This window comes from Vicia villosa, unplaced genomic scaffold (genome assembly GCF_029867415.1).
Source record: "Vicia villosa cultivar HV-30 ecotype Madison, WI unplaced genomic scaffold, Vvil1.0 ctg.000131F_1_1_1, whole genome shotgun sequence".
NCBI classification, from domain to species: Eukaryota; Viridiplantae; Streptophyta; class Magnoliopsida; order Fabales; family Fabaceae; genus Vicia; species Vicia villosa.
This window is the reverse complement of record NW_026705025.1, coordinates 720,256-737,245: the sequence shown is the minus strand read 5'-3', so window position 1 is coordinate 737,245 and position 16,990 is coordinate 720,256. Positions and strand designations below refer to the sequence as shown.

The 16,990-nt window shown below is 34.1% G+C and overlaps 2 protein-coding genes across 6 annotated transcripts; both read right to left on the bottom strand.

Moving 5' to 3' along the window:
- Positions 1 to 685: 685 nt before the first annotated feature.
- LOC131624497 (phototropin-2-like) lies at positions 686 to 7,081 on the bottom strand. Of its 4 annotated transcripts, XM_058895452.1 has the most exons (23): positions 6,828 to 7,079; positions 6,248 to 6,752; positions 5,687 to 5,869; positions 5,462 to 5,553; positions 5,082 to 5,376; positions 4,759 to 4,966; positions 4,441 to 4,511; positions 4,239 to 4,345; positions 4,095 to 4,144; positions 3,914 to 4,018; positions 3,753 to 3,812; positions 3,552 to 3,641; positions 3,401 to 3,477; positions 3,219 to 3,303; positions 3,057 to 3,137; positions 2,708 to 2,811; positions 2,526 to 2,575; positions 2,292 to 2,398; positions 1,945 to 2,073; positions 1,781 to 1,832; positions 1,584 to 1,696; positions 1,330 to 1,470; positions 686 to 1,244 (listed from the first exon to the last, which is right to left on the bottom strand). In XM_058895452.1, exons 2-23 carry the CDS (start codon positions 6,715 to 6,717, stop codon positions 1,128 to 1,130), a joined length of 2,787 nt encoding a protein of 928 aa, XP_058751435.1. In that variant the 5' UTR covers positions 6,718 to 6,752; positions 6,828 to 7,079; the 3' UTR covers positions 686 to 1,127. The 4 variants fall into 4 exon arrangements, with proteins under 4 accessions (XP_058751435.1, XP_058751436.1, XP_058751434.1 ...); XM_058895453.1 differs by having other exon boundaries at positions 2,292 to 2,392; positions 6,248 to 7,080; XM_058895451.1 differs by having other exon boundaries at positions 6,248 to 7,078.
- Positions 7,082 to 8,869: 1,788 nt separating this feature from the next.
- On the bottom strand, positions 8,870 to 16,687 carry LOC131624499 (actin-related protein 8-like). Of its 2 annotated transcripts, XM_058895456.1 has the most exons (12): positions 16,238 to 16,685; positions 16,054 to 16,142; positions 15,841 to 15,911; positions 15,054 to 15,121; positions 14,810 to 14,871; positions 13,933 to 14,030; positions 13,365 to 13,446; positions 12,576 to 12,718; positions 10,678 to 10,823; positions 10,135 to 10,268; positions 9,883 to 10,001; positions 8,870 to 9,663 (listed from the first exon to the last, which is right to left on the bottom strand). In XM_058895456.1, the coding sequence occupies exons 1-12, from the start codon at positions 16,573 to 16,575 to the stop codon at positions 9,586 to 9,588; spliced, it is 1,428 nt and encodes a 475-aa protein (XP_058751439.1). In that variant the 5' UTR covers positions 16,576 to 16,685; the 3' UTR covers positions 8,870 to 9,585. The 2 variants fall into 2 exon arrangements, with proteins under 2 accessions (XP_058751439.1, XP_058751438.1); XM_058895455.1 differs by having other exon boundaries at positions 8,870 to 10,001; positions 16,238 to 16,687.
- Positions 16,688 to 16,990: the final 303 nt, after the last annotated feature.

The following is a 16,990-nucleotide window of genomic DNA, read 5'->3' as shown; positions in this document are numbered from 1 at the left end:
ATATATTTTATTCACATGAATGAGAAAGGGTAGCATTCCATTATCTTACACTTTGAGCTTATGTGATTCATACATATATAGAGTTTGAAAAATTAAAAAACACTTAAGTAGAAAATAAAACTTGTTCTTTGAATATTTTTGGATATGTTGACGAAGTGGTAATAACCACTAAAAACTCACACACACAACCCTGAATACTCAGGTTCAAACCCCGATGATGATGTTTAACTTAACAATATCAGCTTTTGTTAGTTGAGTTAGGATTTGCGACATTTGTTCTTCGAAATTTGAGTGACTATTTTTATGTAACTCAAATCATTTGTAATATTTTATAAATCTTTTGAAAGTATAATAAATTGGAAAGCTATTTTTCCTTCACAATAGATCGTTTAATCAAACTGAATAAATAAATTATTGTGCTTCTTGTCTTTCTTCTTTTTTTTTTTCCAAATTAAGTTGTTGAACAAAGAGTTATTTTTCTTAAAACTATTTATTTTAGTCGACATTGTTTTCTATTCAACACATCAAATTTCTTGATGTGATTTAAACTTTTGATTTCACAACAAATACAAAGCCTTGTTCAAAAGTGTGTCCAAAGGTATAAATATAATGCGTGTAGGAAGCACAATACCTAAAACAACCCAAGTTACATAATAAACAGCAAAGATACAATATAAACAAAAACTTGAATCAATGACTAAGTTTCTTCCATATGCATTGGTGTAGGTTGACAGATGCTCAACATACCTTTGATAATAATACAACATAAACTTTACATGCTATATTTAGATCTCTCCGCACTACGGTCAATTGCGATTTTAAGCCATTTACAAAATTACAATATCAATATATCGTTCATGACCATAAACTAAGAAGCATGTCTCAAACAATAAAACATCTCTAGTTTTATTCAATGTACATGATAATGATATACTTTTATGCTGACCCTATGCAATATATTTGGTTCCAAGTTGTCGATTGTCGGTTCAGAATATGACAATGGACTATAACCGAATCGATAGACAAAGCTCTTGAACTTGAATGTCTCAGTTATAGTGATGTTTTGAAGCATGAGTCATGCATGATGCTAACAAAACATCTCTTTGTAAGGAAATATGTGTTGAGCTTCAAAAAATATCCATATCGATGGAACTAATTAGCACACCATCATCTTCCCATTTCTTGTCCTTTACCGTTGGATCTTTTCCTATCAACTGAGGAGGAACATCTAAAGGGGGTGGACTCTGCAAGAACAGATAATTCCAAATTGGTTAAAATGATGATGATGTTTCTAATCATTAGCTTTAAGAGAAATCGCAAGAATACTACCATGTTGCGGATTAAAGGCCAATTGATTCCACGGAAAAAAGGATGTTGTTTGATTTCATTAGCTCCTGTTGTTGAACCTAGACGACTGCCCGGGTCTCTTTGCAATAGTGCATTAATAATCTGCCTGGCTGCAAGACTAGCCTGAAAGGTTTATCAAACTGTATCAGTTGATGCGTGATCACGACAATAACTGCGAGAACTGTAACAATATACATATACAATTGATATATCAGTGGAAAAGATCGTTAACATACCGGGATGCTGCTTGGAAAGGTAAGATCCTTGTGTAAGATGTTGGAAAATGTCTTCTGTCTATTCTTTCCTCGAAATGGTGTTCGACCATATAGCATCTCATACAACAAGATACCTGTATTCAGGATGTCATAAACAAGATTATGAATATTTACATAAGAGAGAGGGCTAGATAATAAGAAAAGATGGAAATACTCACCTAGGGTCCACCAATCTATAGCACTCGTATGCCTCGCTCCGGTTATGATTTCCTGATATCAAGCACCTTAAAAACCTTGAATGATGATAACACATAAATGTTGCACTAAAACCTGGAAATAGTCCATGCAGTGTATTATGAAGAAGAATAGAAATGCATCATACCGGGGAAATATATTCTTCAGTTCCAACAAATGAGTTTGATTGTGTAATTGGCTCCGCAAAAAATATTGGTGGTGGCTGACTTCGAGATCTTCTACCGCTTCTATTACCAGGTAATGACTGCTTCATAACCTGAACCAATAAATATAAATAATTTGCATCAGTATTGTCAAATAGCAACTATAGCATAGAAGAATCTTAGCAAAATGCTCTTGTTCTCTGACACAAGATCTAGTACAAATTTTTTCCATATATAGCTCAGTGTTGTTAATTGCAGAAAATAGAAATTAGTTTGTTCAAATTCCGGTGCTATAGCAGCTATTATGCTTATATAAAACAAGGATACATACCTGGGGTTTACAAGATGTAATAAATGAGAGATCAAAATCGGTTAATACAACATGGCCATCCTTTTGAAGTAACAGATTTTCGGGCTTCAAGTCACGATAAACTATACCTAGAAAGATTCAATAGTATACAACAATATTCAGATTACATAGTAAAGAACAATGCATTTCATCAAAGCTAAGAGCCAATGGTAAGAGTTATAGCGACACAAGTGGATGGTATAATGAGCAGCGTACCCAAACAATGGAGATATTCCAAGCCGATAACAACCTCTGCTGCATAGAATCTGGATACATACAAAGGCGAACAAGAATTATTAGGGACTGTAATATAAGTATATAATACAGATACCTATCAAAACATATAACTATAACTGAAAATACAATTCCAGTTCTAAAAAAGGAAAACCTAAAAATACCTTGCTGAATCTTCTTTTAGAATCTTCATGGGTTGCCTGTCGAGTAACGCGAACAACTCACCCCCAGGGCAGAAGTCAGTAATCAAACATACATGCGTGTCTGTCTGTAACAACAAAGGAAATATCAGCACAGTTGGTAAGCAGCCGATAATTAATAGACACTGCCATTATTAGTCTTTAAGACTTTCTTAAATCAATAATACTGCTAAGTCCTTATGCAGGAAAAATTTTCAGGCATTTTATTTAGTTAAATCAAGATTGCTTTGAGTGAACATTGGAAGACAATATGTATAGAGACTATAATCTTAATAAGATAATAATCATAAGATACTATACAAATGAGAGTTACCTGAAATGAGGTGTATAGTGTTGGAAGAAAAGGATGATCTAGTAATGATATAATCTCTCTTTCAATGCACGCTCGATGAACCTGTCATAATAAGGTGATTTTCAACATGCAAAATTCCTATTAAAAAGAAAACTAATCTAACTTTCTTAGAAATATTCAGACCTTATTACGATTCATCATTACAGACTTTTCCATTGCCTTCATTGCATATAGTTCGCCGGTACCTCGAAGTTCCACTAAATGAACACTGTAACACAAAACAGAATGACACCATGAAAATAATGCAGAAAGGAAGCCATCATCCTCTTCTGTTTTCCAAGTTAACTAAAAGGTATTATTATTACCTGCCAGTATCTCCACAACCCAAAGGCCTTATGGGAGAAAAATGATGAAGGCCAATTTTCTCGCCTCTTGCGGTGATCTAGAAAAAGGAAATATACATTATTTGTATACATTTCATTCACCACAAAGGAAGTGAAACAAATAAATTGATACCTTTTGAATAGCTACCCAAGAAGGATTGTCCCTTTTGTGTGGTCTTGGAAAAACTGTTTGAGAATGAATTGCCCACAAATCTTCTGGTCTCTATATAACCATAAAAGTACAAAATCATTGATAATCGATTTTTATTTTCTTACGTAAAAATATGAAACAATACTAGTTTTACTTATTTATAACCCAAAAGGAATACCTTACCAAATTGGCATCAGGAAGTTCTCTAACAGCTTCATCAACATTTTCTGCAGTAGCTTTCACCTAAAAGGAGAATATTTGAAAGCATGTGAATAGTGCCATCATGATACATTGTATTCAAATCATGTAACAATGATAATAAGAAAGAGATTTCGAACACTCACCAATTTAGCACTTTGTAGCTCGGAACCCTCAGAGAGGCGGTTTCTTAAAGGCTCTAAATGATCACTTCCATCTAGTTGAACACCAATGAAGTATTGAAGTTCACCCTACACACATAAATTGTTAACTTTGCATGATGCAAATGAATTGTTTTCTGGGAGAATAATAGAGCGTTTCAATCACCTTTTGGTCACGCATAGGCTGCAAGTGAAACAAATTCCAGAATTTCTTTCCTACAAATTATAAAACCATAAAGGTTCACCTTGTCAATAACAAAGTAAAGTAAAAGGGTGCTAGATTACGATCTCATTTTGACCAATTACTTACCACTCTTAGTATAATTGATCAACTGAACTGTGATTTCCCTCTGATCTTTGATAGCATCTCTAATTCTAGAGACAGTTGCCTGGTCTGTTTCTGGTCCTTGAAGAAACCTGCAAAACATGTGAAGTAGATGTAAATCTAAATGCAACTTTCCAAGAGACATGACATATGGTCCTTGTATATGAAGCTATAGTAAAATTTATACCGGCAATTCCGACCCAAAATTTCTTCTCGCGTGTATTCTGTAAGCTCAAGAAAGCTATCTGATGCAAATATCTGCAAAGAAACCAACAATAATCACTCATAAGGTATGATATCAGCACACATAACAAGTTTCATACTTTATAGTCACATGATATCTATCATCTTTTGTGAATTTAAGTTAAACTTAAAAGTTTAATATGTATTAGGTGAAAAAAATAAGATGACAAAGTATGCTTCTAAGACAATTAGTTATCGTTTTCAAGGAAAGTTAGCACCAATTGCTCCGAGAAAAATTAAAAAGAACGTTAATTAAGCTTACTATAGGACAATCTGGAAGTCTAGGATCAGAAATCACAAAATTCTTTTCTATCCTTTCCAATGTGGTTGCTAAATCAATTCCTTGCCTTATATCCCTCTCTCCTAGTTCCCAATTGGACCATTCTACTTCCTTTGTCATCAAAACTTCAGGTTCAATAATAGCCTTCTCTTTATCTCTTCCAAGAGAACTCATTGATTTCCCTTTATTACTGCAATAAAATAGAAAACATGTATTATTGAAAGTTTTCGAAATAGTTATCCTTTTATACAAACTAGAGGTCAATTATAGATCAAATTTAGAGAGTAAGTAAATTAACAAAATACCCTTTCAAAGAAACTCCTGATTTTCTTGACGACTTGCTCCTTTCCTCGTAAGAACTAAAGCGCGAAATATTATTACTATCACCATGGAGTTTCAATGGTGTTTGTCTACCAAGTGGTGTACCAGCATTCACAGATTCAACAGACTTTGGCAAAGCAAATTCATGATTGAGATTCTCTTGATCTTCATGTAATGTGGCGGAAGTGTCCTCATTCTTACCGCGAATAATCGATTTAGGATCCTTAACGGTTTGAATAACCTCAGTGATTGAACCCATAGCTTTCTCCTTTTGACGAGCTGGCAAATGAGAAATTACATTAGTACATGTGAAGTCAGAGTCATCACACAAAGTCTCAAAAAATGGCTCAATTGTTTGTGTTACCGTCGTAGCGAATTAATGATTTTGGTAATCCGTTTGGTCTTAGTTCCTTCTCGTTCACACCTTCCGTGTACTTGCTCACCTCAACCTGCATTCTGTAGTAGTAATATGCAATATCAGTGTTAACCAATTATTACTATTATAGTAAGATCTTGTTATACACTGATAAAATGTTGTTATGCTTAGAGTTCTAAACTTCTAATACACCATAGGAAAAGCAGGACTAACCCTATGAATTTGATAGTATTTCCATGATCATCTTTGATTGGTGTAACAGTTAGAAGATTCCAAAATGGTGTTCCATTTTTCTTGTAGTTTAAAAGCCTGCCACAATAACTTCTCCCATTCTTAGTTGCATCCCGAATTTTTGCTACTTCATTCATGTCAGTTTCAGGTCCTTGAAGAAATCGGCTGCAACAAGAATTTGGCTTCTTAAATTAAAAAATAATTACATTTTCTAGCTATATGCCTACAATTTCAACCGCATCATTAGAATCTGTGTGTAATTATTCACAATTTTAAGGAATCTTAAGTAACTGCATCAGCATCTGCAACCACAATTTAATTCACTACATTTTCTAGTGACATATACCTACAAAGACTAACTCTCCGATGCTAAAGCAACATATATATATCATGCTATCACAGTTAACAGCAATTCCGGCCGCGTGAACTGAATTGGCCTTTAAATTTTCACAATATCAAGGACTCTAACCTAACTGCATCCGCGACCGCAACTTAAAAACATTCCTTTTTACGTATAAATCCGAAGGGCGGAAAATTGCTTACCAATTCCTTCCAATAACCTCTTTTGATGAGTAACCAGTCATAGTAAAAAAGCCACTGCTTGCATACAAGATAGGACAATCAGGTTTAGTTGCATCTGACACAACAAATGTTTGTTGAAGTGTAGCCAACGCTTCTTTCAAGTCTTGTGAAACTCTTGGAATCAACCCTGACAATCTAGCCTCCGAACCAAAATTCGAATCCCCCGAAGTCCTCGTCGATTCAACAAACCTATCCGACATGCTTCTGCTCTTGTCACCATCAATTGAAGAACTTGATGTCTCAATTCCCGCTTTGAAATTGCTTGTGTTCACAACAAGTCCCCATTCCGCCGTCCTCTCCGCAATGGCCGCTTCGGTTAGAATTTGATCATCATCATCACCAGAAGCAGCCTTTGTTGCAGCTGAGTTTTCATCATTCTTGTTAGCAAATGCCATCCACTTACTATTACCAGAGGAATCTTTTTTTTCCATCTATGAACACTAGTTGAATACCAATGAACTATGAACTATCAAAAAGTTTATGTTAGATGATGAAAATTGAAATGATGATTGAACGTGAAAAGTCACAAAAAGAGAGTTACTTAAATGCAAGAAGAGATGAATGTAGATAGTACTGAGTTAGCCATATAAGGAATGTAGCACAGGGTGAAAATGAAAGAGTACTGTGTCTTGGTTTTGTTGGATAGGATTGTGTTATATGATTATGTCTTTTAGCTTTGATTTCAGTGCACAGAGTTTAGACAGAAAGGATAACGTTCTAGGATCACATAATAAATACAACAACTCACTGTGTATGTGTACAGTGTTTGTACTATTATCTTCAATCAACTCTTAATATAGTAAAAATCTATTTCTTACGAGGTAAGACAAAACGTTTTATATCCTTTTATATATATATACACACACGAATAAGAAAGGTGAATACGTAATCCGGTTAAATCAGTTCAGTTGGTAGTTGTACATAGACATCAATTAGGCCGCATAGCAGAGGTAGAAAGTAGAAAGTGAAGAGGTAAGGTATGAAGAATTGTGAGGCTAGAAAGTATTTGGCGTGGCACGTAAATATCAGTATCAAAATTAAATAATTTGAAAAATGACAATAGAGGATGATAGTGAAGAAAGTTTGGAGGGACTTAATGGTGTGGTTGTGAGAACTTCCACGTTAAAGAAATTGACATTGACAAATAGTGACTAAGGAAAAAACCTCCAACAAGCATTATTATTGTGTGAAACTGAGACCACGTATGGCTTCATCTCTCACTCTCAGTGATCCCACACCTGAACACGAATACAGGGAACTAGACATGACTATTTATTTTACTTTTGGATTTTAATAATAATTTGATTTATGTGTTTTAATGTAAAGAGTATTATTTATGTTGTCGAATAATTATACATTATGGCAGTTCTATTATTATTAACGTTTCATTTTTATCATAATGACTTTTGAAGTTAATACATAATTCATCAATTATGATGTAACTTTGTAATTTTTTTTACAATAGTAATGCATGAGAATTAATATCTTTAAAAAAAACTCAAATTTCATTTTAGTTTAAAGTATGCCATATAAATATCTCGGTTTTGTGTCAATTCAGATTTTTATTTTCAATTTAATCGTATTATTAGAATTTATCTCGTTTTAAGATATTATAAATTTCATATAGTATATACTATATATTTAATAAAGAAAGTACTACTAGTATCTGCTAACTATATGACTTCAAATATGATCACCACCTCGTTCAATGGATATATCCGATTAATCCGCACAAACATTCGTGGACATAGGTATTTTTGTCATCCTAACCAGAAAGATGCAGCTACATGGTAACATAATAATTTGTGTACTCATAAATAGGTGGTCCAGGTGAAAATGAAATGAGTGTGTTGTTTAGAAAGGTGTCTCCTCCTTGCTTGAGTAGGGTTAGAAGGGTTAGAAGGTTCCAACTTTTTGTTGTTGACATTCCAAGGACTTGGAATATAATGGAAACTTATTGGAAGTAAATTAAATTGATCTATAATCTACATTATGTTGGGTCTCCCCTACTCTTAGTAGTGCGGTGAATCTATGTCTAGCCATTCTCATGTGCTACATGAACATGTGTATTAAAGGACCATAATTGATCCTTTCTGTGGGGTTTTGCAATTAATATAGGATTTGATTGACATGGTTAAGTATATACCAACTCAAAAAAAACAGATCTACATTTGTCAAAACAAAACAGATTCCAACAAATGTAGCATAGCAGATTTTCTTCAATAATTTGTACAGCATCTTATCCTATACCATCCCATGACAATATGAATAACGAATGCCCATTAATATCATTTAGTTCCAAGTATTGCGAACCTGTAATCCAAAAGAAATTATGAGCCAATTATCAGTTCCGCGATGAATTGATCTTCTTCATCCTTTCTCTGGAACTCTTTGAAAAAAGACTTTTGGTTTTGTGGCATTTTAGCTACCACAAACCCAATCAATCTTGATAGTTTCACATGTTTCGTGTTACAGCTTCAATTATGCAGCTTGAGGATAAGCTAAAATTCATTGGTCAAGTCCTTATTTTGATCTTCATTTTGTTAGTTCAAGACAAGGAGGAAAGACATGTAGTCATTAAACTGTCCAAAATAATTAATATGATTGAGAATTTTAAATTTTCAAGTATTACATTGAAATTGCAAGTTTTAAGAAACAAATTTGTTACAAGTCATTTTCTAGGAAGCAAAAGCAATCCCATCTTTTCCCACAACAAACTTCCTCTCCACTAACCACAAACAATGCACTCAAGAACCATGTCTCGTTTTCTCCATCCGCCCCACTAAAGTAGCATCAAACTGTAGAAGTGTAACCACTGCAAGTACTCCTTGCCATTGACCATAACCACAGCAGCACTTATCATCTTCACCCAAACCTTGACACCAACCCACCCAAATTTGTGTCCTTGTTTTAGTTTCTCCATCAATCATTTTTTTTTTCTTTCTATTATTGGTTGCACTTACATAACCATAACCAATAATATCCATTACCAAGTCGTATGTATCTCTGATACTTTAAACCCTTCAGCTTGTGGATTTGGTCTTAAACCGTATTAACACATTTTGAACATGGTACAGTACTTAAATTACAGATGAAGCCTGTCTCTTTTCATTCTAAACAAACTGGATGCTTATGTAGGCTTTTTATCAGCAAAGCTATGCATAAAGTAATTGTTATTAAAGTACAAGTAAAACTAAATTCACTCCTATCATGTTGCTGCCCCATGATGGAAATTATTAAGCAGAATTGCTGTTATAGAATAATTATATCATCAAGAATAGAAGATTCGAACCAAGTAATCACCATATTCGGTTGAGTTTAGACTTCTGACGGAACTGCTTCTTTGTTGTACACCAGGGGGCAGGAAATGTGCTCAACTGAATATAATTCACAAACAGTCAGCTCTACATAAGCACAAACTATTTATATTATGTAACCATATATAAGCTGACACAAAGTTGTTAATGAATATCTAGTCAACTCCATTTTTTTAGAAAGTTTCAATCATCAAAATGTTCCAACTTAATCAGCATAAAAGTGAGGTCCTGTGGAGCAAGAAAAATGTGAATGTTTAAAAGACTTAGTGGATAGCTCACACTGCCAATAAGCTTTGCACCAAACCATGCAGTATCCGCACCATGTGGAGGAGGGATGACTCTGATTCCATTCGACATATCAGGAGGAAGTAACGAATGAAGTTCCTTCTCTAACCTTTCTGAAGCATATGATCCCAAAGGTAGAGTTAGAAAATGGTAGCCCATAACAGGGGTATTCCGTGTCAAGGTTTCAGCTCATCTTTATGCCCAGATACAAAGATGAAAAGTGCCAAAATGAAAAGAGACATTTACCTGCTAAACCTGGTAAACACGCAGAACCTCCTGATAAGACAATGGTCTTAAACCAATCACTGCCGCCTGCTAATTCTGCAGAATAGCAATGGTCCACACAGAGAGCTGTGGCCTGGTGCAAACTCATTGCTCGACTATACCAAAATGTAGAAAATATGGTTAAGCTAGAACAATATAAACAAATAAGACGGAAAAGGATCATAATCAATCCATTGTACTGCATGGTTTAGACCATTATCACAAATTACCATATCATTAAATAATGTATGATTTAGGTTCATTAGTTTTCAAGTGAGTTAAATGCCTCCAAAAGAAGATTACCAAAGTTGTGTCAAGTTTAAAAATAGTATTATCACCTTCTTACAGTACTATAAAAAATGCCACTAATTATTGTACTTGATTTGAAGTTGGAAAGAACAAAAATGAAAAGATAAAAAGTCATCAAGCAAAACAGCTAAATAATGGCAGGCATGAGTGTAATCTCTGAAGCAAATCAGTATACAAATATGTTGTAACAATATTGGAAAAAGTATAAAAACTTACACCCCAGCAAGACGTGGCTGGAATAAAATCTCTCCTGTTTGAAACCGCTCTTTCGAGAGTGTATACCTCCCTTCACCAGCTTCAAATGATGCTTGTGTATCTTTCAATAGCTCAGCTTCATAGTCATAGGCCACATAGCATAGCTTCTGTTTCCATGTAACCAGATATATGAGCCAACCACATTAATATGATTTTAAAGTGACGTAAAAATATGCAAGGAGCACACTAAAATAGGAACCTGTAATTTTTATTCCAAAAAATGGAGCTAGACTTCGCAATTCAGAAACATAAATCTATAGAAATTTGAATGTCTAACCGACCTTGCCCCTATAGGTCCCAAAACTTACTGACCTAATGGTCTCCCTGTCTCTTTTCCCTTTGATTATTTATATCTTGCTAAATATTTTTAATTAACTACTTACTAATAATGAAGACCTTCCAAGTTCTAATAATAGCCTTTTAACTCTACTAGCCAATGTGATTTTTGTCTCATAAGCAGGCTTACAAAAGAAGCAAACAGGTACCATTGACTCTCACCACACTTCAGAAAAAAAGAAAGGAAAAAAAAGAGAAGATGGAAAAAGAAAAGGAACAAAAAACATAAAATGAAAATTTTAACGAGATCAAAGTGTACCATCAATTTTCTGAAGTGTCTAAATAGTTAACCCCTTGGACACTCCCCTTGTTGAACCCATGAAAGTAGAGTTGTCAATTTGGATTGCCAGGTAAGAATACAACCAGACCAGCTTTAGTGGAGATTAATAAATTGCTGAGCCAGCCCAATCCTTTGCAGGCTAAGGGCTATTTAGGTTGACTGTTGAAGACTTAGAGTAACTTCGATTTAAGGAATTTCAATTAAACATGACTCTAACAAGTGGATGTTTGTTTTAAATTGACATTAGAGTAACTTAAGAAAGATATGCAAAACAATTTAGTTGTTGATTTTGACATTTTTGGGGCTTGCAAGTGAGCCTTTTTAACCTGGGCCCAACTATGTTGACATGGTTCAACCTATTCACTTGTCCAGTTATTTGGGCCACAGGCCACTACTGTAACAAGAATCCAGCAGACATCCTAACAAAACTTTCCTTACCAAGTTTTGAAGTAATGGCCGACAAGCTGGTAATAACCAACTTCCATTTTTCTGCTCAAGGGAAGTGTTGCCAATGTCAATATCAGGTCTGTTGATAGGTCTGTGACTGACTGCAACCATAACTATCAGGAGTAAATTTAGGGATTCTGTTTCTTATTGTGCTCAAATTTGCTCTATGGCATCCCTCCCTGATAAGCAGGGCTTGTTTGATTTGAAGGAACATTTTCTATTTCATTTATTGTTTTCATTGCCTCTCATGTTACCTAGATGTACAAAGGAAAGGGCTTTCATGAGGGTGATGATCAAATTCATAAAAGGCTGACAAGTGACAACAACCAAAAACTGCCATTTTTGTCCGACAAGATAATGTGGTGGTGGAAACCGCGGTATTTTTCCATAATCATCAAATGTAAAACCATTTTCTACCATAAAGAAACCAAATGATTTGGCTTTGATGCTTAAATTCCTAAAGCCTCCCTTTCACTGATTAACTTCTTGGCAAAAATATTTAAAAAAGAGGGGGGCAGGTAGAATGATGAACTTTGTCAAAAACCAAATCAACTTTGAAGCTAAGTTATAAGACGGATGCCCGGTTTTCATATCTCTCATAATATCGCCTACCATGAACCGAGACATGTGAAGCTTCTTTAGATATTGCTACTGGATTAAGAGATGTTTAAACTAAAATGAAATTCATAAGCAATGTAAGGGTCCACTTCTGTCCTTCCAAGTACATTTGTGGCATCAAATATAAGTAAATTTTCATCAAATAAGAATTTCAAAACAAAAAAGACAACAGCAATACCTCTTTCAGTGTGCGAACAGTGTACAAAGATTCAAAGTTTAAGCTGTTTTGTTGCATTTTCTCTCTAAGAAATCCTGTAAGTTTTAGTGCTCCCAGCCCCACAACCTCCACACCCACCTTTCGCATCACTTTACCATTTAAAACTGCAAAGCAAAAACACATATATGCTCAATCAGGGGAGAAAACAGAAGAGATCAACAATAAACCCATTGACTTCAGAGTAAAGTATAATGTATATATTAGAACACAAGAGGTGATGTTTAAGTGTTGACTACTTCTGAACCGGATTATGAAAACTGACTTAAAGGAAATTACATTTGAAAATCAAACTAACTAACAAAAGATACATTTGGCAATCAAAATAATAAACACAATACACATCCAAAGATGTTTTAGTAATTTTGATACATAAAGGGAGTATAGTGATAGCACCTCACATGATAAAGGACCAAAATGATTGTTTACTCAAAAGAGAAACTAGTTCAGACTATGAGTAGTTAGCTTGTTAGTTAGACGGAATTAGTTACCTAATTAATAGGAGGGGTCAAGGGTAGAGGGAGATCATAAAGATTTGTAAACATTTTATGATTTGAGTGACTAGAGCGATGGCTCAAAATTTTGGAGCATAGATTTCTCAGTATTCAACATAATTATTCTCTTCTTTTGATTCTTTCTATCAATTTTTCTTCTCAATTTTCCATATTCCTAACAGTTCATGTATTTTATGTAAGAGATATTTAGTTAAGCATAAATAGGAACTGTATGAGAGAACAAAATGATAAAGCATACTTGGAACTACAGATGTGACTTGAAAGCCTATATTAATAGATATTCCAGAAGTTTGTTTTGCAGCATACAGAGCTAAAGTTGCCTACACTTACAAAATAGAAAACAAATAAGTTAAGAAAATATAGTAAGAATAAGTGCTGTACAAAACTAAATAAAAGAACAAAATTTGATATTTATTCATTGATTTACAACATTTCCATCTTCAACCATCTTTCTTTCTTTACAATTTTATGCCTTTTCAGTTTACTGCTAAACAACGAGATTCTTCCCAATTATATACTCACTAATCTTTGCATTTAAACAAAATAATTTCAGCCTTAATTTCATTTCAAATAGGGAATTGTGTTAGGGAAAGAGCAGGGAATACTTGTTAAAGAGGTGCAAGTACATAAATCCACGTATGCCTCTTTTTTTAAAGCTAAATTTTCCATTTATGTCTCTTCTCATTAACTAAATTAAAGGAGGAAGAAAATGGATCCTCCAAGTCCCACACTCAGATCCAAATCTTATTGTCATGGGTTAAAAGTTAAGTGGTAATAATATTTCTGTTCCCACTAAAATATGCTACCTGGTTGAGAGCACAAACAGCAGGAACATTCAGGTCAAATAGAGCAGCACAGATTGCATCTTTAAGCTGCTGTCTTGATGCTCTGGCTGATTCGGTATCTGCAATGAGGAAAGAGATCATTAAATGACTAGAAATAACCATGGAATCATATTATACTGTCCTCTTGATGATCATGTATGCAAAATTTTACACAATGCATGTAATTTAATAGTATTCTAAGTATCATATTATATGTTAAAACAAATGATGAGTTAAAATATCAAATAGCTCTTGAATTGTATGAAATTTGGTAAACTTGATCTACCAAATATGAACTTTAAAGTCAATAATGTATAGCATACACAAGCACGCACATGTATGCGAAAGTGCAGCAGCATAACTGACTTTGACATGGTTAAAGCAAAACCTGCAGTGGTTTCGTAGTGTTCCTAACTTCACAAATAATCATAATTCATACAGTTATGAGGGTAGACAGACCAAGCATTTTCTTTTAGCAATTTTTTCCTAATAACTTTTATTTTCAAAGCATATAAATTGAGGTGTTTATTGAAACTGGTTAAGGTTTGGCACCTGGTAATGCCTCCAAACAAAATTATGTGTATTTCAAAAATTATATACAAATTAGTTCTTAAGAAGGAAATCCATGGGCTTCACTAAAATCTTGATCAAGTAAACCCCTAAATTGGTCTTTCAAAATATAGTGTCATGGTCACTGCATTATTCTCCAAAGAATTTGTCACCAAATTAGTCCTTGATGATCTAATTTCCAAATCATACCATATTTGTCTTATGTAGGACAGAAGGGTTTACTCAGTATTGATCCGCAAACAACACAAGTAATTTTAATTTTCAAATAAGTAAAAAGAAATTAACTAACCATCATAGTGGCATATTGGTAAAGAAACAACAACTGCTTGAGAACTTGGTTTCACCTTCATCCTGCAGAGAAAGCCACCAATATATCCTTGCCATTAGACATAGAATTTGCTCAAGACATACACAAATGTATAACCAGTAGAAAACAACTACCCTTTCCACAACACCGTTACTACAGTTTAATATTAATCATCCCTGGAAAAAATTTCTACGCCAACAAGAAGGAAAAACCCAGAATGATTCACCTGCCATAGACGGTCCCAAAAAAATGTCGAAGCCTAGTATATATCGGTGTCTCCACGTTACCAAATTCCTGCAAATGAAATTCCCCAGAAGACATTACTAAATGGAAACCATTAAAACAAAAGAAAAAAAGTTTGTTTTAAAAAAAGTAAACAAAACGAATATATTATTTTTGAAGTTGAAGAGAAATAGTTTGAACATGATCAAATAAAGTTATTGATAAATATTAAAAAGAACAATTACAATAAATAATAAAAGCATATGTAAAATAAGCATCTCCGTCTCAATGTTTTTAGAAAGCTCCCTTTTACCATTCTCTTTTATATACGAAATATATATTCGGTGAGGCATTCCCTTATACAAGGTCAAGGAGATCATCAACCTCTACACGGATTTAAGTGAAATTTTCATAACGACTATCAACCATGCTACTTTTTATTTGAACTCAAGTCATGGTAAGCATAGGAGAAGAAAAATCCAACCAGATGGGTCAATGTTAGTTAGTACTCAGTAAATACTTTCAAATTAGAAGTTAATAACTATTCCTAAAAGTTTAAAAATTTACTCAAACATCTAATTATATACTTCAACAGATTCTTCAGTAAATGATATTACAATGGAGCTCCATGGTTATTAAATATAAAAACTTAGTCATAATCATAATTCAACTCCATAAGTTACCGAGTTTATCCTAAATTATTATAAACAAATTCTAATGAAGAAGTTAGACACAGCAAACACTTCCAAACCTTGTAAATCTGTGGCTCCAATTGAACCAGGTAGTCTTACCAAAAAGGTAGGAGTTCGCCCCAATGGACGCTCCTCTTTGCTCCAACCAAATTTGCAATAGCCAGAACCACCTACACACAACAACAAAAATAACTAACTAAACAACCAACCGCGGTTAAATATGAAGCACCAACACTAACAAGACGGTGAGTTCGGCGAAATCATAATTCATTTTGTTGAAGCTGAAAGTGAATTCGAACATGTGGTAATTACCGTCGATGATAACAGCAGGAGGAAGTCGTTCCCGTTGGCCATAAATATGCTTAAACGACAACACGCGTGGCGTTTGAGTAACAAAGAACCTGAAAAATTCAACTCTAAATTAAACACAATTACGAGTTCTAAATCATATTAAAACGACACGAGTAGTAGTTACGGTAGTTGAATTGTTACTTACGGAAGAGGATAACCAGAGGTTAATTTAGTTTCCGAGAAGATAATGGAATCATAGTGTAGAGGCTGGCGATTCTGAAGAAAATGATCCCAGAGTTCGTTATCGGAAACAAGAGATCGCCATGATTTGCAAACGATGCAGAGTTTAGCGGCGTGTTTAGGTTCCAACAATCGTATGATTTTGAGGAGTATGTCAGAAGGGAGTGAGTCGAATAAACCCAAAGGAGCGTCATGATGATGAGATCGTTGTGATGAATTATTGGAGGTGGTTGTTGTGGCGGTGGTGGTGGATCGTTTAAACGATGCTGCTGATTCGCGTAGTTTTCGGAATAGTGTGGCCATGATTGATGATTGAAGTGAAGTGAAAGGGGAACGGAGTTAGTTAGTTATTGGGACTTATGGAGTGGGAAATGGGAAAGAAAAAAAAAAGAGAAAAGTCTTGTGTTGACTATTGCCCGCCACTATTTGTCTCATTGCTATTGGAGGTAAGTATAAGAAATTGTGATGAGATTGTGACACAATCATGACTAATTCAAAATGTTGTTAGAAAATAAATTTTCAAAGTATGATTTTTTAAGAGCTTTGATTTGTATACACGGTATATTTCTAAAGAACGACAATTCAAAATGTTTTTATAAGCACAAAGATTATAATCACAACAACAAATATAAATAGACACATTTATAAAATATTGCTATGCATAAATCTTATTAAATTATTATTACTTCCTCCCGTTCCTTTTTAATTGTCATATTTT